This window comes from Fulmarus glacialis, unplaced genomic scaffold (assembly GCF_000690835.1).
Source record: "Fulmarus glacialis isolate BGI_N327 unplaced genomic scaffold, ASM69083v1 scaffold13573, whole genome shotgun sequence".
Lineage (NCBI taxonomy): Eukaryota > Metazoa > Chordata > Aves > Procellariiformes > Procellariidae > Fulmarus > Fulmarus glacialis.
Window position 1 is genome coordinate 21,413 of NW_009205124.1, and position 20,861 is coordinate 42,273.

At 38.0% G+C, this 20,861-nt stretch overlaps 1 protein-coding gene across 1 annotated transcript in view; it reads right to left on the bottom strand.

Annotated features, from left to right (window-relative positions):
- The window catches only part of LOC104074965 (bifunctional heparan sulfate N-deacetylase/N-sulfotransferase 3), a 58,513-nt gene that overhangs the window by 14,398 nt on the left and 23,254 nt on the right, over positions 1–20,861 (bottom strand). The window contains exons 2-5 of the mRNA XM_009575279.1: positions 19,734–19,821; positions 15,897–16,051; positions 12,811–12,996; positions 9,981–10,109 (exon numbers count right to left, since the gene is read on the bottom strand). Coding sequence (XP_009573574.1) covers positions 9,981–10,109; positions 12,811–12,996; positions 15,897–16,051; positions 19,734–19,821 — 558 coding nt within the window. The remainder of the gene's footprint in view (positions 1–9,980; positions 10,110–12,810; positions 12,997–15,896; positions 16,052–19,733; positions 19,822–20,861) is intronic.

The window sequence follows — 20,861 nt, forward strand, 5'->3', positions numbered from 1 at the left end:
ACAAGCACTCAGGAGAAACAGCTTTTATCTTTTTGAATGCTCATTCTGTGCTGCGTATTTCCTTACTACGACGACATTTCCCAATTAGAGGCAACAGCTTCTAGGTCAACAAATTAAGAGTTGAGACCAAGATTGAGTTGCTGCTAATAAATCACATGTATCAGGAAAAGATGAGCCAGCATGATCTAATTTATGTATCAAGAACAGAAAAAATTATAGATGCTTGACAAACAATATACAGAAAATGAAAAAAATGCAACAAGTTACCCAGCTTCTAGCGATGGATGTTATTTTAGCAGGCTGGATATTTTAAAAAATATTGCTCACTACAAAATCAGCAGTATTAGGATGCTGCACCTATTAAAATTATACAATAAGGACACTACTAGCTTCTACAATCTTGATAACAGTCCTGACAAAAACAGAGGCGGCTGCCTCCCTAAGGAATGACATTACCCTTTCATTCCCAAGCGTGAGAAGCCCCTCTTACAGCTGCTGGCTTGTGCCATGTTTGCGTTCCTGGCTTCTTCCCCCTGGAGTCAAGGGGTCTCTATTTTTGGAAAGACAGACATGAGAAGAACCATTCAAGGATAGTGGGAAAGACCTTTCTTTTTTTCTTCTCCTTACCAAGCTCCCTGTGAAGGTCTGGAAGGATGAATTATGAAGTTTCTCTATGTTGGGACAGAAATTATTTATGGTGAGCAAGACTAGCTTCTCTGATGGAAAACAGCAGAGTAGATATCTTTGTGCTAGGCAACCTGCAAATATTCCCACTCCCTTCCATATATCCTGATAAGCAAAATGTACCTTGCTTCATATTCAAACTCCACTTTACACAAACATTTTGCAGGTGAATAGGTTGCACCTACACCTCACTATTATTCTTCTTCATACTTCTTTTCTGTTTATACATCCTTAATGGTGTACTAAAGGAGGACTTTTCCATTTGGTTTCAGTTACAGTAATAATGCAGGAAAGAAAGCAGAGTGAAACAAATTAAGCACAAAAGCCTCTAGAACAGTAAAAAGCCTGTAGAACAGTAGTCCACTAAGCCAGTGGTCTCCAAATTTTTTGATGGCGCGCACCTAACAGTAAAATTTTTTTGAGCATGCACCCCCAATGTATGTATATTTATTTATAAATTATACACTTCTAGTACTAAAGTTCCAGTATTTTCTCCCCACACCCAAATAGATCATCTTGCGCACCCCCTGGGGTGCACATACCCCAGTTTGGAGACCACTGCGCTAAGCTGTCAGGATCGGACTGTAACCCAAGAGCAGAGCGAAGACTCCCCTTCCAGAGGTTAACTGTACCCTCTTCGGCAAGCATCAGGGAAGTGGAGGGAGGACTCAGACTTGCAGTGACATTGATGTTGTTAAAAAGATTTATTATTATTTTTGCATTTTAAATATGGAACTAGAAGAGTTAGTATAATAAAAAATTGGTAATAACCATTTCTTATGGAGTGGGCACATCTTTCACTTTTTTTTACCATATATAAAACTATTGCAGGCAATCCAACTTAACTAAATTCATACTTTTAAACCAGTCATCAAGGTACTTTTGTCATGGGCACTGTGTCACCCTCCAATCTGTGCAACAACATTAAAAGGCAGCATTGAGGCCTCCCAACTCAATGAAGTTAAGCACAACACTTTAAGATGAAGTTAAATTATGATTGACAATTAATTAGGTGATCGCTGCTAGGCACTAGAAGCAGATGCATTACCAATTTAGTATATTGCTGATATTTTAGCTACTGAACAAATGTTTACAGGCCGCAAGAGTATGTCTAACTCTCAAAACACCTATATTCCAATTAATTTGGCATTGTGCACACCCTGTTTGCAGTTCTGATATTGTCTCCATGTTACTCAGAAGAGTTTTGTTTCAGGTATTCAGAAACTCAGTAACAGCTGGTTTTGCTCCATTAGACTAACAAAGTGATAGAATAATGAATTAGATGGTACTCTATGCTTGCATATATATTTCTAATAGTTGAAAGATACTCCTTTTAGACCTGTATGCTACCAGAAAAGCTGTGTTCAATTCCACCACAGAGAGATTCCAGCTTGCAACTGCCTTTTTTGTGCTGAAGCTGTCCTGCTGGTTTCACAGCTGCCATGGACCTATCCACTTGCAAAGACAGCAAGGCAACTACTTGAATTTGATTTACATAGCAGTGGCTCCACTATAAATATAATGGAGCCAGGGAAGATTTATAAGATCAAAGAAAATTACGTACTTGGTGTAGTTCTGAATTATTAATCTGACAGTTAGGAAACCTGAGTTTATTTTCAGCTGTTGCACAAACGTTTTTTGCCTTTCTCTGTAAATTGCTCATTACCCTTGTGACTCGATTTCCCAATTGGCAGTACTGTCCCAAAAGACTTGCTTCACTAATAGTTGTAAACCGCTTGTACAGGGCTTTCCATTTGAGAATTTTGAAGAATGGCAAAGTTTTCTTATTGCCCACAATTTCAATGCATTTATTGTACACTGTTACAAGGAATCACCTCCAATTAGATAGCTAATCCCATCAGTTCCACAGTCTTTCCATGCTGCCTGTTCATTTAAGGTTTTTTTTTAATATTTTCTCTATTCCATCCACAAAATACCAGACACTGGCTTTTATGGGTGGGTTTTGAAGAACAGACAGGAAGGCAAGGAATACTTGTATTTTGCAGTCAAACAAAATGCTAGGCAAAACTGACTTCCCCCTTGCCCCAATTCATGGCAACATCCCAAACTATTGTTGGAGTTCCCAAGAGTTCCTAAAACGGGCATGAGAGGACATGGAAGAGATGGAACTGTTGCCTTTCCCACTCACCCACGAAGTGGGCCAAGCCTGACCACCTGAACCGGCCCACGGGAGAGGCCAGGCTATACTCCCAACGGTGCTACCGTGGGATGCCGACAATGATCCCCACACATCAGAGCTCAGACAGGTACCTGCACATCAGTGCGCTTCTCAACACATTTGTCATCTTTCCTGCCTCTCACACTCAGTACAATTAAATATAAGGTTGTGCAAAGCGGGACAGACAGAAAGGGAAGATTTGAGCCTGAATGCCTCTGTTTTTGTATTTTTCTCTGTAGTCCCAAAGCCTGACTATTCATCTTGTTCAGGGTCACATTAAGATACACTAGGTTCTGCTGATGCTCATATAAATCCTCTCATTTTCAGTGCTAAAGGAGATAATTTTTCCCCTGCTGCAAGTCAATTAGCTTAATAACAGTTCTACTCAGTGTAACTTGGGAGAGGTAAAAATTAGAGGAAAATAATACTTAGAACTGAATGCATACAAAGATCACAATTATTTTAAGATCAATCAAACACAGGGCCTAAACCATTAACAGTCTTCCCTCTTGATCAGTACTGCTGTACAGTACAGAGAACACACAGCTGGCTACACATTAGGTTCATTGTTGGGCTGTCAACCATTTGAAGGCTTTCACCAAATTCCTCTCCACAGGGCATTTTCCTTTTTCTTTAGATCTGTAGACACATAGTACTTTGTAAGGAAGTGCATGTAAGTGCACGTAATGCAATTACTGTATTCTGTTCTGTTTGTTTTTCTCAGGGGCAGAGAAGATATAGAAGATTTAATGAATCGTTGTTTTCCCTTAAACGTTCATCTTGTAGGATAGCAAAGCTCCCGAGCTGTATCTTCCATAGTCCAAAGGATATTTTAGGACTGGGTTATGTATGCCTTCTACAAAGTTAAACCGAGACACCTTAACTTTTACTGATCCCACCAGAAAAGGAGAAGCATACAATATTGTTTTAGACCATGTCCCTCATCGAAGTTGCAGTCTTATATTAAGAAAAAATGGGTTTACTAGATTACTTGGATTTTAGAATCAAAATATACCTTCCACATGATCATTTGAAAACTTAACCAAACAGATTAACAAATTGGAATAAACTTTAGGAATAAAATCTAAAGAACTTGTAGAAAGCAGATGAGATATACTCCATTTCATATTGTTGATCTGCTTCATGAATTTTATTTTTATTATTGAAACTTTGCACTTAGAAAAACAGTAAGCTTTTCCATATAAAAAAAAAGAATAAAACTAGTAGGTCTGTCCTGTGTTTGGCCTATTTATCTAGTGCAGCATGCTGTCTATAGAAGCAGATGGCATCAGAGATATGTATGAGGAAAGTACAGGATACTCTACATGGGAGTATGGGAGCTGGGAGATGTGTGAAAAACAATCTATGAAAGTCTTCCCTGCTTTCAAGGGTTACATAAAGCATGGAAGTTTATATGGAATCCATGTCTTACTAACTACTACAGGCATGAATATCCAATCAAATTTAATTCTGTATTTCAAATCTTGATAAGTTCTTGATGTCAAAAACTCTACCTTGGAGGAAGCTCCTGATGCAATTCTCATTGAAATTCTCATCCTCATTTAATTGACTATCCTCTGGTTTTCTGTTTCAAGACAGGTAACAGGAATTCATTGTCTAGGCTCTTCATGCAATTTCATAGTTGTTTCTGGTTTTCATTTCTCTTCAAATATGTCATGATCATTTTGATTTCTCTTCAGATTGGAGTCTTTCTCAGTCCTTCATAGTCCTCTTCAGTCAACTGCTTCCAGTTTCGCACATGAGATTGAGTCTGCAGAGTGTTCTGGATAAACTTGTACCATGGATTTCCACAACATCATTATACAACACTCTGCATTATTTTCAACTCTATTCCTTCCATAATGTGTCAATGCCTTAGAGAATAAGGAACATGGATATACCTACGTATTATCCCACTAATAGGAATGACAATGGGAAGGAACTGAGAAAAATCCCACTGACTTTGCTGTGCAAAATGTGCAGATCCAAATGTTAAGATTATTGATTCATGTACATTCCACAGAATCCAAATATACAAACTCACAGGTAGGAACCTTTCTCTTCTGTTACTGGGATATAATACGCTCTTCACAATAATGCCCTTTTAAATTGACTTAATATAAGCAAGTTATTTCATAGAAGAGTGAACTCATTTTCTTACTGTCTGTGTAGCACAGAGTAAGCTAACACACCATTTGCATTAACTTAGGTTGCTGGTCGTGCAGCCTCAAGGAGAACAAGAGCTGTTCAACATGTTTGCCTCTTACTCGGTAGCCTCCATCAGCCCGGTGGGACAGGCGAGTGAATTTAAAGTGTTCATCTGACAATAGCTGCTCTAATAGCTCATCTCTAATAGCTGCTCTTATGGGAGAACGTGAACATCATTAGAGAAAATGCTGCAATATGCAGTGCTGTCCTTAGCAGAATCCTGTTCCAGTCACAATTTTTACTTTTCCTGGAAAGATGAAGGGTGTATAGCCTTTATGTTTATCTATTATTGTAACATGTATAGCTATTCACGAAGACAGTCAGATTTGTTATGTTTCTGTTAATGATTGAACAGTACTGTTACATATCCAACAAATAATTTTGCAATAGATAGCCTTAGTCACTCGATAAATCAAGTTTTGGTACTTAAATCCATTGAAACACATATGCGAGCTAAAAGAAGCTCATTTGTAACTTAGATCTCTGAAAATTTTATTATATCAGTGCTTTTTGAACTGTTTGGGTCTCAGTTCTTACTTAGCTTATTTTATTGTACATGGCCAGCAGGAGGAGGGAGGTGATCGTGCCCCTGTACTCGGCCCTGGTGAGGCCGCACCTCGAACACTGTGTTCAGTTTTGGGCCCCTCACTGCAAGAAGGACACTGAGGTGCTGGAGCGTGTCCAGAGAAGGGCAACGAAGCTGGTGAAGGGCCTGGAGCACAAGTCTTATGAGGAGCGGCTGAGGGAACTGGGGCTGTTTAGCCTGGAGAAGAGGAGGCTGAGGGGAGACCTCATCGCGCTCTACAACTACCTGAAAGGAGGTTGTAGCGAGGTGGGGGTCGGTCTCTTCTCCCAAGTAACCAGCGATAGGACGAGAGGAAATGGCCTCAAGTTGCGCCAAGGGAGGTTTAGACTGGACATTAGGAAAAACTTCTTTACTGAAAGAGTGGTCAGGCCTTGGAACAGGCTGCCCAGGGAAGTGGTGGAGTCGCCATCCCTGGAAGTATTTAAAAGACGTGTAGATGAGGCGCTTAGGGACATGGTTTAGTGCGCATGGTGGTGTTGGGTTAACGGTTGGACTCGATGATCTTAGAGGTCTTTTCCAACCTTAATGATTCTATGATTCTATGATTCTATGATTCTATGTTCCACATCAGCTACCTACAGAAACAATGGATATGGCACAGACAGGTAACTAGTACAGACATATTTTCAAAAAGAAGCAATATGGATGTATGTTCCTATATGGATGTAGTTGCAGATGAGGAAAAATATACAGTAGCAGACAGAAAGAAATATTCAAATAGTTTTTATAAAGGCATGTTCAGTTCAGCTATGTTTAGTTTGGCTTGGTTCTTAGGTCTAATTATTTTCAGGGCAGTTCAGAAGTATTGATAGAGTCTTGTCAGTATTGATAGAGATTTACTAGCAAACCTGAGAAGAAATGATACAGTTGATGGCAGTGTCTATACCTACCCTTATCATTATATATAGCTCAAAATCTAATTGCTCACTTCCTTTATCATTTACAAGACATATTTAGGAGACTGGTACAATTTCATTGTAAAAGACGTTTAACAGAAATTTGTTCTATTAATCCAAGAACTTCACTGAATATTGCAGACAGAGATAGATGAATCTGAAGTCACTGAAGATTATAAGAAGTTTATCAGGAAAAATACTTGTTAAAATGTTTTAAAGTCAGTATAGTGCTAGGAAAAATAGTAACAATGCAAAATAATAAAACAGAGAGCTCTCTGACTGGATAAGATACTCATCATTAAAGACTTCTACAATGCATGTTTTTCTTGTGGCTTTGTTACAGAATTCCCTGGCTAAATTAGTGCAAGTCACACGACCTCCCTCTTAGCCAATTATTCAACCAATAATGTGGGGAAAATAATGCCAGTGTATGAATAATACAGGGTTGCTGAAGGTTTCTTTTCTTTTTCTTTTTTTCTTCTTCTTTTTTTTTTTTCTCCAAAACATTTTGTGCAAGATCCTGATATAGTACGATCTCGCCTAAGGGCCGCTGAAGTCAGCAAAATCTTTAACGGAAGACAGACATACAAAATATTATTGGAAAAGTAGATAGTGTGTTATATTACTACTTAGGCTCTTTTTCAGCTTGGTGGCATTTCAGCATTCTAGATGCCTTATGAACACAACGGGCATAGCTGTCAAGATCACTTTACAGCCACCATCAGATCGCAATCGAACCAGCCGTGTGGGGATATAAATGCATACCACACAAATACAGCTTGCCAACCACAAGATTAGCTACTCCAACAAACCAACTCTTAGTTCCCATATAAAATATAACTAGCAGAGATCATTTGCAGAGCAGGATTTCTGATGCTTTTCTTACGTGCAGGACTTCTGACTGTACAATGCCCTGGGAACAAGGCAATAATGCTGGTTCTCATGTCAAAAGCTTACAGATGCACATATGGTCCTATGTTTTTTTGTGGTTTATTCTGCAGATTGTGGTTGATCTAGCATACTATAAGGAAGCAGAGTCTCTCTTGTGAATAGCTACCATTACACAGCCAAACCGCAAAGAAATTTTGGGCTTTATTCTTAGGGGCATTTATTTCAGTGTAGGGTACTCAGTTTCTAAAGCCTCAGCCTAGTAACTTACACCTCAGAAACTATATTCACTTAACATCAGTTACCCAAATTAAACCAGGAAATGTAATTAAGGCCTTTGTTAAGATTTACATTTAATTTACACCCACATTTTCCATTTCTGGAAACTAAATGTTTATGTACTTATTGTTGAGACAATAGTTATTTAGCTGACACTGTAATGATTCCTAGGCAATGTTTCTTCTTTGTAGTTTTACATCAGTGAAAAATAACGTTTAGAAAATGCCTCATAATGGAATTTTTGCATCCTCTGAAAAGCTGGGTGTTTCACATTAAAAAATCCCAGCAATTTTAATGAAAATACAGGAGAGCTTATGAAATCCAAAATGCCACTTCATAATTAGACAAATTCCTACTTAGTTTTCATTTTAATGCCTAATCTTTGCCCAACTCTGACTTGCAAATTATGCTACAAATATATGTAATACTTAACTCAAAGATGCAAACCCTAATCTGTAAATTGATTACATGCCAGGCTAATGCTTAGAAATTTAGAAACTGTTTATAAGCAGATATTTAAACCCAGACGCATTATCTTTTCAAAGGCACTCCTTAAAAAGGATTGCAACAATTTGTCTTGGGCAAGTTTTGGCCTAATACTCATTTACAGTTGTATTTAGAAAACAGTGCATTTAACTTCTATTCTTTTAGCCTGTATTGTATTGGGGATATCCTATTTCTCAGAACTACATGATCATACAGTCTACATTGCAATGCATAAATCAAAGATCTATCTGTAATATATAAAAATACATTCGTTGTACTCACATTCAAGGATGTTAGGCAGGCATGATCAAACTTCTAAGACTGATACCAATAATCATGATTGTTTCACTGCTTATCTTTCTTCCCCTCCATTCTCTTCACTCTTTTCATTTGAAAGGCTTACGCCTTGAGCAGCCATATTAAATTTTGCTGTTTCCCTACTGTTGTAAGATGGTAAAATAGCTTTTGGCTAAGTTGTGGCTGTGTTTCAATATGGAATACAGTTTTTCCTGACTCAAAATGTTGTTACTATATGTCTTTCTCCAAGTCTCATTTGTTAAGCTAGTAACTCTTAGCTAAAAATCCATATATTGCCAAAGCATTGCTATGGTACCAATACCCTCCATCCAAGGAATTTTTCAGGTTTCACCTCTGTTAACGTGCTGTACCTGAAATGACACATATCAAAGTTAGGACTGGGACTACTGCCATCCTCTAGAAGGGAGACCACATGTGTTGTGAGGAAGTGAAGTTTTTATTTCCTAATTCTGCTATGTGAACATGAAAAAGGAGAACAAAACACAGTAACTGCTCTCAAAGAACCAAAACAATAGCTTGAAAGAATCTGAGGCTTGAAAAATAGACCTGCATATAAATTGCTGAAGTAGCTGACAGAAGCTTTTTCCCTTTGGACTTCCATTAAACTATGGAAGATTAAAAAAGGGCACAAAAATATTTAGGCTATTATTCCAAAGGATTTGAGTGGAAATATGTTTTGTTCCCTTTGGTGTTCTGAAAAAATGAGTCCTAGTGATTACATTTGTATAAAATAGGTAAATTTTATTTATATGTTTCATTTGGACTTCAGATGAAAAACTCACCTAAAAGCTTGTCTAAAAGGTCAGTTTTGATGCAACTGACCTAATCCCATGCCACTTTGAAGTAGTATACTGTTCCCTCCTGTCAGTATTCTGTAGTTTCATAGCCTCGTTCGTTGTTTATTCTTCCATTAAAGATAAATGAAAGGTTAAGCAGATATATTAACTATGTGGTTCATTTACTTGGATCTTTTCTTTGAAGCTGTTATGAATCAGCAACTGAAAATCCTCAAAACAGATTTAAACGCAAGCACTCCTTGCTCACAACTTTCTCAAACCAGTGAGTGTTCCCAACACTTCTGATCATGAATTTGACAGAGCAGGAAAATGGACTTCACCTGAGGTACTCGTCTCATAGTAATACCAGTTCTTAATGTTTGAATTCTTTTAAAAATTAAATCTCAGGGTTCTTATTTCATGCAAAAGTAAAGATGAACAAGAAAGGTTGCTACTACTGCATTACTAACAAAACAGTCATCAAGAAAAAGTAGCGGTTATCTTTGTACAACTAACAGAACATACATAATGTTAGATCTTAAAATAATTAACTGAAAAAGCAGAAGAGCTCACTGTGACTAACTGCTATTTGGGAGACTCAGCTGATTGGCCTTGAAGCATTCAGTAACTTCTCCTTTAAGTAATTTTTAAAAAAGATTTCAAAATTACACTGTACTTACTGGATTGAGAACCACTGTGAAGAACAACTCTCCTCCTTGAATACTTTTGTCTAGTTCCTTTGGGCCTCCAGGATACTCTTTATAGAAAATTGTGTGGGTGAATAAGCCACAAGTTTGCCTAGGAAGCACCTGGATTTATTTAAAACAAAACAAAACAAAACACGATTAAAGAGAAATTCACGGAACAAAAATGCTTATACTTTTAATGAGAGAATAAATGCCAGGTAAGTGATAACTGATAGTGTTCCGTTGTGATAATTGCTGGGTAGATTTGGCATCACAACTTTGCCAGAAGTCAATAATGACCTAGTTGAATTAATACACTGGCAGATTAATAATTAGTACTTACTGAAAGAAACAACATTTTTATTATCAGTGAAATCGTAACGTCCAAAAATTCATCACATTTTATTTGAAACTGGAGATTGAACTCAATGAATAAGTTATAATTCAGCAACCTCCTCAAACTAATTTTGTCCGTAACACCAGACTTCAAATACTTAGTGTTAGGATCAAGTCATCAAAGATTTCTAAAATTTTAAAATAATTTGAAACATAATCTAAAATATTATCAGTCTGTATTGTATTAATCAGTTCCACTCTTTATTTGAAATATGGCTTTGTTGTAAATTTAAACTGTAATTTGAAAGTAAATTTTTTTTTTTTTGGCTTAGGCATCACCACCAATAATAATTCTACTCTGACACATGACGAATTTTGGCGATAATGCTCACATTATAAGAAAGATTTGCTTCTCAATTCAACTGTGCTAGTTTTGTAAGACCATTTGCAATAAAAAGTAGCATAAACAAATGCATGTATTTTTAAAAACAAGCAAAGAACAAGTCTTTTGAATAGGAAGAACTAATAAATGCAGTTAGGTTTTCCACTAGAACTTCAAAATATTTTCTATCAACTTCAGAAAATAATTTGCTGGAGAGTATTTCAATTATGTCTATTTTTTATGGAAAATCAACAGCTGAGTATTGATGTTCATGTATAATTTTTAAACTGGGATTGTTCTCAAACATTTTAGTGCAATTTAGAACATTTATTATATAATGGCTTAAACTTTTAAAGCATACAAATCCCTTACTTGACATAGAGTGTGATTTTGTAGACACTTGTTTCTTGTCGTTTCATTTCTCAACATCTTCTTTGTAATGTACAGGATACTGTGACCACAGACAGTAAATTCTGTGTTTTCAGAAAATGTATGGAATCTGTGCGTTTGCTACAAACTTGCATATACTTTTTAAAAACCTTTGGATTTCACTGATGAAATATGAGAACAATTCTTCACAGAGGCAGGGAATGAAGTTGTACTGGATGGGAAATGCTCTGGCAAATCTTACACAACAATTTTATTACTGAATGTATTCATCACTATAAGCCTGCAGATGTAAAATATTAATGCATTTGCCCTGGAGAACTGAAAGCTCGAGACTCCCAGAACAGGTGGTTTTATACAACTGTTCTTGGAGACAGATTTTTGGCCCCAGTGTCCTTGTGTTAAATCTCATTATGTGTCTTCAAATGACATGTTTTTACAAAAATTTATGAAAGAGATTTTTGGGGATTCTGAGAGTCAATCATTCTTCCTCAAATGCTTCACGTACGCTGAGCATATCCACAAAGCCATTATTTTACATGCAGCTATCGCTTGCAGGAGAAAAAAATGTAGCTCAAATCTGCATGGTGTCAATTTTTTTCCTGGATGTCTGGAGATCATTGTAGTTTGCTTCATCCAAAAATAGATCAAAACTTTAAAATATTATTATTTTGCTTAGAAAAGCAGCACCGATAGTAACTCGAAGACAATACCAGAATTCTGTTATAAGTTAAGTGGTGGTCTTGCGCTAAGGTACTCCAAAACTGCTTGTTGCAGCCAGAGGTATAACACAGTACACACACTGGGATCTTTCCCATTCACTGCTCTCCTACATGCTCCAAAAGAAAGTTACTCGAGAACATACCATCAAGTATTTTGGAAAGTTGTTTTGAAACACTTCTAAGATAATAATGACAATATGTGAATCAGAAATAGCCTATGCCCCAGTGATCAGATGGTATTAGCATAACGCCTTCCATGTCAGTTGTGTATAACCCCTTTTGGCAAATACTGCTGTCAGTGAACAACACTGTGAATTATGTAATACAAAAAAATTGTGAGATTTGACTTGTGGCTGCCTCAACAGAGCAGCTTCATAGCCTGGAGGGGGCTGTGGTGTGTGTATGTCTTCTTTCCCTCCAATCTTCTGAGTGTTTGCCCTGCATCCAGACTGATCGCCTGGGCCCAAAGCCTAGCTGTGGGGTTAAGCCACAGTGCAAGGCACAGTTCACATTTCTGTATGGCAGGAAGCAAAACGAGGGCAACAGTGCACCGTTCAAATGGAAGAAAAAAAATATTTATGCACCAAGATCCAGATTCTCAGATGGCATAAACTGGCAGCACTCTTTTGCAGTTAATGGTACTATGCAAATGTAAAACCTGCTAAAAATCTAACCAATAATATTCCGTTAAAAGATGCAAAGTTGACTTTTTCCTTGAGATCTCTGAACCAATATTAACAGTAGGACTAGAACAGTTAACAGCCTGTTAACTGTTAACAGCGGGGTGCCTGGAGGCCACCTTCATCAGCAGTAACATCATCAGCAAGAGACTGATTTTAATTAACAAGATACTGTCAAATATATCTTGGTCCTTATGCACAGCAATATGTGCTTCTCACAATACGAACTTTCAGGATACCATGCTTTTCCACTTAAAAATAAATTGTTCATAAAATGGTAGAGTGGTTGTAATATGAACGTCACAAATACAACTCACCATGATATTTTTGTGGATGAAGCCTCGTCTATACCTTGCAGGCTTCAGATGTGGGTATTCTTCTGTGCTGGTAACTCTGATATTCCAGACCTTTTTCCAGGCATCATAAAGTTGAACATGTACCGGATAGACTCCAGAATGGTGTGGAGCCACTGCATAGCCCAAGTCAGTTGGAATACCATGTTCCTAAAACATAACAGAACAATGACTGCTTTCAAAAATTTAAGAAACTTGATGTTTTGGCATTTCTCAAATCCTGTTCGTGACAGATCAAGAACAGGTCTGAAATGCAAATAATGGTTATACCAGAATACACAGATATGTAAGGGAGATGGCAGCATGGTGATGAAATGAGGGATTTTAATACAAAAGCCTTTTTAATAAATATTTTTATGAGTATGTAGGGAAGCGTGATATAGATGTATTTTACGTTGATTTCTTCAATCTACATTAAACAGAAAGCTACCCTCTTTCAAGTTCTTGCAAGGAATTTGCTCGCACACTAAGAATTCAGAGAGAAAATTACTGGCACATATTCAACACAACATGTAGTAGTTGGCAGTTACAATAACAGAAGTGTGATTTCCACTACATGTCCCTACACAACTACTTGGATTGTTAGCTGAATTTCACAGAGAGTCACTGCATTTTCCCTCTAGTCCACTCAAAACATAAAACCATATTAAAAAACCAGCTTAACCATTTTAGTGTCATATTAAAACAGGAGAAAAGATAACCACTTGTAAAATTCTGAGGATAACAGGCAGATGTTGTAGACTAACCCCTTTTGTAATACATCTCCTATTTTTGCAGACTCCTGTCATTTATCTTGTTTACATACTGACCTTGCTGGTATTACCTGCTCTTGACATTCAATATATTTTCTTTCCAGTTTCTGGTTTCCAACATACTCTAATGAATTTTGACACCTTTTCTCCTTTCTTTCAGGTTACTTTTCAAAGGAACAGTATATAGCAGATACTTCTCTGATAGTCTGATTAGCAGAATACACTGTCCATAAGATGATGTTGCAATGATTTATGAAAACTGCCTTTGCACAACCTTTGAATTCTGTTTAAGAGTTTTTTATATTGTTCGTATTTGTACAGTCATTCACCATATTTTCTAATCATACTTTGTGTGCAAAGGTAAGAGTTGGTTGATACTTCGGTCTCTTCCTTTGAATAAACTAGTTACTTAGGAATATGAAAAACTAAGTCTTTATCTCAAAGAAAAATGGGTGCATGACCTTAGTAAAATCAACTTTCTTCATCTTTTCTAGAGGAGGGCTGGACTACTGCAGGAAAGCTAATGTAAAAAAAAAGCTTAAATAGTCAGGATTCAGTATTAGACGCATCTTATAATTTAAATATGACAACTTTACTAACAGCTCAAAACAAAGCAAACTCACAAAAAGGAGCATTTGCTTCTCCTCTGGAAGAACATGAGAAATAAGACTTTAAAGATATGAAGCCTACAAGGGAAGAAAGCTATTTCTTCCTCATTAAAGGGCTACTTTGAACCTAGTGTAATGGTGTGTGTAACAGGTATGGTTTAATCACAGTTGAGAACCCTTATTTTTCTATACTTAAAAAACTGGTGAAATTATTATTTCCTTTTAGCAATTTATGGCACACATAATGGGGCATAAGATTTTACCACCCTGAGGCTGGTGCAGCTTTTGGAACTCTCATAAGGCCGTATCGCTCCTGGGTAGGATTCACACACCCCATCAGCGACGCCGCTGCACCCAGGGAGCGCGTCATCTGCTGGTTTACAGCTGGGGTGCACTATGTGTAATCTGCCAAAGTAGGAATGAGTAAGATCTGGCCTACTGGTTTTACTGCATGAGGAGATAAAAAATGGATGTGCCATCAGTTACACAGCTTTACACTATTTAATTGCATCGCAGATATTTCAATTGCTCTTCGTTTTATCTTTTCTACTTCCCTTAAGCATGCATAAACATCAGAAAGAAAAATCTTTACAGAACATGCAAGAAATTGCCTTCTCTAATGTCCCATTTAATCTCCTTCATTCAGCTATAAACAAATGTCTGATTTTTAAGGGTTTTTCCCTCAAGTTTTACAATATGCAGTAATAAATATGTAATTAAAATCTTTCATTCCAATAATGAGCCTATCATCTTCAATGTATCAGTGTCTCCATTATTTCTTAGTGACTGTAATTCCCAAGTTGAGCATTTCACACACAATATACACATTCAGTATGATAATGCATGAGGCATCAGCAATTTCAGCCTCTTTCAAAAAAGCAGGATACTTATCTTTGTTATTAATTTAAATGCTTTAAGCAAATGAAACATAATGAGTAGCTTCTTCAGACAAATAATATGTACTATGTATGGTGGTTTGGTTTGGTTTTATTGTATGAAATTAACTGTAGAGAAAAGGTAAGTCTGTGTCTCTAGTATCCTCAGACCTAAAGATCTGGTTTTATTTTTTCTTATATTCTCACTGAAACATTTTTTTTCAGAGCTTTGTTGTGAGTAAATAATTAGTAAAAGCAATGCTTTTCCAAACAAGTTTTTATAAAGCTGATCAAAAGGAATATATAGGATAGTATTAGGTATCACCACAGAAAAGCATCTTTGAAAATGTGGCACACTTCATTAATCCTAACATGCAGTGTTTTCATAAAGTCATTTGACACGTTTTGGAGTATTTATTCTTTCAGAAAACTGGATTTTTTCTAATCTAAACAATGGGTTATTTGGACAAATTTTTATTTAGGAAAATATTGAAATAGAAGAATTTTTATCTATACTGACTTTCCAAGATGGGAACATACTAATTCTTCATTCTGAAAGAATTTTTCCATTCAAAATTTTTCATAAAGTAATACAAAAAAATAAAACTTCAGTTGAGAAGGAAATCCAAACTGTACAGAAGCAGAATTTTCATAGCACAAAATAGAGTGATTGCAAAAAGCACTTTATCAAAACTTTCTTTTTTTTCAATTCATTTAGATTAAAACAAATTCTACAAGGATTGATTTTCCAACAAAATAGGAATAATGGTTCCTGAATACCTAAATTCAGTATAAAATGCAAAAATGTAACTCACTAAGGCAAATTTTTTGTTAAGGATCATCTGCTCCACCAGTGACGACTCATTGTGGAAGAGATGAGGCTGCATGTGACTCCACATATGGGGAAACCACCAAAACTCATCCACAGACCTCAACAACAGGTCATCCCCTTCATCTTCCTCCTCAGTGCCTGAAAAAACAAAAAAACAAAAAAACAAAAAAACTGAAGTAAAGTCTCTACTTTTATTATATTCTTACAAATGTTTGAAAATATAAGAAAGAAGTTAGCATAATAAAATGTGACCATTTAAAGTACTGAGGATTTTAAATGTTTCCAAGTACATATTCCTTTTCCTGAAGTAATTATAGCCAAGTAAATGGGAGCCCCATTTTCATGGCACCTTGAATGCATGGTACAACACTGTCCTCACATGCATGTGCTGTATCAGTAACATCAGCAGCTAAGGGATGGAATCGGAGAAACTGTATGCAAGACAGTTTAATACAGAGTATAAATGAAAATGTTGACAACTCTTTTCTGGTATTCCTTATCCAGACTAAATTCACTCTCCAGTCACTTTTATTTTTTTTTCGTTACCTATGATACGTGGAAGTATTTTTTCCAGCAGCCTTTTCAAAATACTATGCGTAATACAATTACTTTCTCTTCCCTGCTAATTCTTACCTTTCTGATCATGGCCTATTCAGGAGTTCCCAGAAATCTGCATCTTTGAAGAGACTTAAAGGGTGGCTGGAGCTCACCAAGTTATTTCTCAGGCCCCAAGCCTGCCTTTTCAGATGCTCCTCTGCCTATACCTAAGATGGCGGTGCGGGGAACAGGCCCTGCAGCCATTTCTAAGTGCGGCGCTGATGAAGAGGAATCACTCGGGCTGCAGCGTACAGCCCTGCTGTTCTCCCAGACCTCTTGTGCTGCAGCTGCAGCAGTAAATAAACCCAGTGGTGGGGCCTGTCCTCCGACCCTGAGCCGGCTGGCTGCTTTGACGCTCGTAAACTCTCCCAGCCTGCGAAAGAAGCAGCCTCACCCCAGCTACCCACTGGGATGGGCCCCTGCCCCTGCTCCCCCGGGTTGGGGGAGTGGGGGCTGGCCGGGACCCCAAGCACTCCAGAGGCCATTCGTGTAATCTGAGGGCAATGACAACATGCTCTTGGTGCTCGGGCCCTTGCCTCAGCTCCGTGTAACCTACTCGCAGAGATTCAGCCTGGGTATCTGACAGCACCTCAGGGATGGGAAGTGTCAGATCAGGACACTCCCCGCCCTCAGCCCCAAGCCCAGTGCATTTTTAATGACAGGCTAGCCCTGTCAAAGGCAGCCAAATTTAAATAACCCCTTAATGGGCTGCCATACAAAGATTGCATGAGCCGAGCTTTGACAACCTATAACTTAACACATCTTCATGGTGTGCCTGCTTTCTGCTTTCCTGATTGTTCCTACTCCTGCCAACAATCAACACAACTTGACGAATCCTTTCCCTCTCTCAGCATTTTGCAACATCTATGCTCCTTTTTCAGTCTGTTAGCCAAACGTTCAGCTCCGATGCTTTCTGCATCCATACGGCCATACTCTCACTAACCCTATATGCCCTTTGCTTTTTCCTATTTCCTTCAGCAAACCTTGTCTGACATACCTTCAACTGTTGTGATTTTATTCCTCATTACCTCTGAGGGAACTACAGCAGTGAATGAAAAATGTGGGCAGACATATGTAAAGATGTATCAATATTTGTAGGATCATTAGATTTTAGGACTTCACATGAGTCCATGGGGCCCTGTGTGATGTTCACACACTATTAAAGAAAGTGACAGGAGTGCCTAAAGGTCATACGATAGACAGATCAAGGAGAAGAAACCGTATCAAGAAAGGAAAAAAGCCACAGCGAGGGATGGGCTGTAACGGAGATAGGCTCAACTCATTCAGTTTACAGCCAGTAACTGGGTCAGTTTGTACTACAAACGCGCAATACCTTTGCCAAATTCTACTCAGCCAAAACCAGGAAACCCATGCGCATGTTCCCTCCAAAGCATCTGAACTGTCAACTGAGGCAAAAGAAATGGTCTGGAAAGTACTTCTGCCTGCTGAGACACTGGCAGGTGCCAAACTTGGCAGTCAGGATCATTTTGCTGGGCCATTCTAGGCAAAAGAAAGGGGAGGAAGGGATGGGAATGGATGGAGCAAGTGATGTCCTGAATGTGAAAAAGTTATGGCATCTCTAGTCTCTCTGAACTGTGCAGGTGACACCTGGATTGCAGGGGTGAAACCTGGACATTTACCAAGGCTAGCTGAAGTCTGCTGAGCCCAAGAGAGACCTGTGGAGGGGCTGTGCAGCCCCAGCTGCTTTCCTCTCCAGCTGTCCAGCTCTAAATAACAGACTTCTTTCCCTGCCTCTTCTCTTCTTAATATGACAAGTAATACTGACCAAGGCGCACAGCTGAGCACAAGAAGAGTTACGCTCATCCCTCTGCTATGTCACGTGCACAGCAGTCTAGCATATCCAAGCTCTGTATATCTATCTTTAGTTTTGAATAAATCTGGTTTTTGTTCCTAGTCTCAGCTAACATGTCACTTCACTTCCCTCTTTTCATATTAACATCCTTCAACTATGACATAATCCCGTGTTGTCTTTTGTCTCTCTCTTCCAGGCTCTGATCTTGTCCTATTTTCCATGCATGTCTTTTTCTTTCTGTTTGACAGTACAGAACACCTTCTTTCTTTTATATCACATCCTATTTAATACCTTATCTTTTATTTCTCTCTATTTCTACAGTGATTTAAGTATAAAATTATTTTATTGGGTAATAGATATTGCTATATCTCTACAGTAGAGATTAAACTATCCAAGCGGATAAACTGTGGTAGCTCAACAGATCTCTCAGTGAAGTCAATAGAAAATTTCATTTGATCAGTGGAATTTACCACTCAACAACAGGTTGAAAGGAACTGAATTTTAATAAAAGGGGAGGAGGAATTCAATCTGTTCAACGCCAGCACCTAATGCAGGCATCACAAAATTACAGGTGCCTCATCCCGAGATGTCCCAGCCCACCTAAAAATACCACCTAAATTCTCTGCGTGCTCAGGAAAGGGCTGCAGAAAAAAATCCAGTTCACCTACTCTACATGCCGCCCTCTCCCCATTTCCTGGGAGAGGAGACATGTAGTGAACATCTGAGCTAGCTCAAATTGAATGAAATTATAAAGCAACAGTAAGAGATGTGTTTATTCCACCCTCAGGATTGATTTTACTGTTATCCAATGAAACATACGTAACACGTATAACCCCTACAGAAAGCTGTCATCCCAAGGTTGGTCTGCTTCTTGCAAGGTCTCCTCCTGGCCCCGTGACTCCGCCATTTCTGCATGTCCCAGCTTGCAGGAGGAGGAGGAACATTCCTCTTATTCAGGAAACTTAACAGTCTGACAGGACACTTTTCTGAAGGGCTTCGTTTTTCTCTTAGAAACTACAGCCTGGCTCTCCTACTTCCACATCACTGCTCTACTTATTGGACTATTATGCAAAGAATGAGCACCTTTTCTGTTTTTTTTTTAAAAAAAGAGAAATGTTGCTGCAAAGAGGTCTTTACAGACTCTACCTACGTGGTTACTTCCAGACAGACTACAGCTCAAACAAAAGGTTAATCCAGTATAATAACTTTAGCAGAAAAATCTGATTCAGTAAATTACATAAATGTATGTCCCAAAGCAACCTGGAAGAAAGAACAATTTGATTTTTTAGCTATCCTATTATGAAGGAAACACTTCTCTCTACTCAGACCCTTAAGTCTCTATCTTTCCTACTTTCCTCATACTACAAAGAAAACCATCAAAATGAAAGTGATTTTATATTTCATTCTTACCTGTGTGATAAAATTTCCCTGAAAATCCCAGGTTGAAAGTAAAATTTGTAATCTGAGCTCTCAAAAGATTCTGAGTCTCAAGCAGGGCCTGAAAAGAAACAACCCACCATATAAACATATCTGTAGAAAATGACACCTGGCACAGAAACTTAATATAACAATATAAATATTTTTACAGGTATATGTCTTTTCAATTGGTTTTGCTATTTAAAACCAGCTCTTTATTTGTGACAAAGAAGTAACAGATATTTTCATTATCATTTAGAGATTAAAGACAGCATGCAAACTCCATCGTTTTCCTCATATAGATGACCAGCTATTAAACACTGTTTTACTCCCTGAATCACGAGATAGGTAAACAAAGGCACACGCCAGAAAAAAGACCTTCCACTGATTACTCAGTAAACCTGGGACTTAGCCAGGAATGAAATTCAGATCTCTTGTGCCCCCGATCACTGCTGCATTCACTGGGGTGAAAAGCGTCTGTTAGAATTATGTTTCTCTAGATCAGGTCAAGTACATACGCAGCATTTTAGTCATGTTTCAAAATTACTGGCAATGAAAAAAAACCCAGAAAGAAGCTAGATGAAGCCTATTCCACATCAAAGAACTTAATCCTAAATTCCCCCAAATTCTGACTCATTTCTCAGACAGTCAGCATACTGGCTGTCAGCATAAATGTACTTGCACTAAATTAGTACAAACAAAAAACCAGCACGCAGGAAGAAAGGGGAAAGCTATTATTCATCAGATACACCTTCACTCTTTGATTTTAATATGCTCTTCTTGATTTGTTACTCCCAAGATTTACATGTCACTTTCAGGAGTTATCTCCCAAACTCTTACGCTCTGCTGTTATCTGCTCTTTCATTTTGCCAGGTGTCACAAAGATACCCAGCTTTCCAATGCAAACCAAAACTCTGCAAAGCAGAAACAAAACATGAGAGCAAAAAGCTTCCTCTGAAATGAGACTTGGAGTGCACATTTCCCCAAATAGCCTGCCTTCAACTGAGCACTTGATAGTTAGTAATTTATGAACACGTTGGACTCTTTGGAGATTTGTGACACTATACACAGCAAATCAGAAGAATACGGCCAGCTACAGCACGCGCACACACACACGCTTGG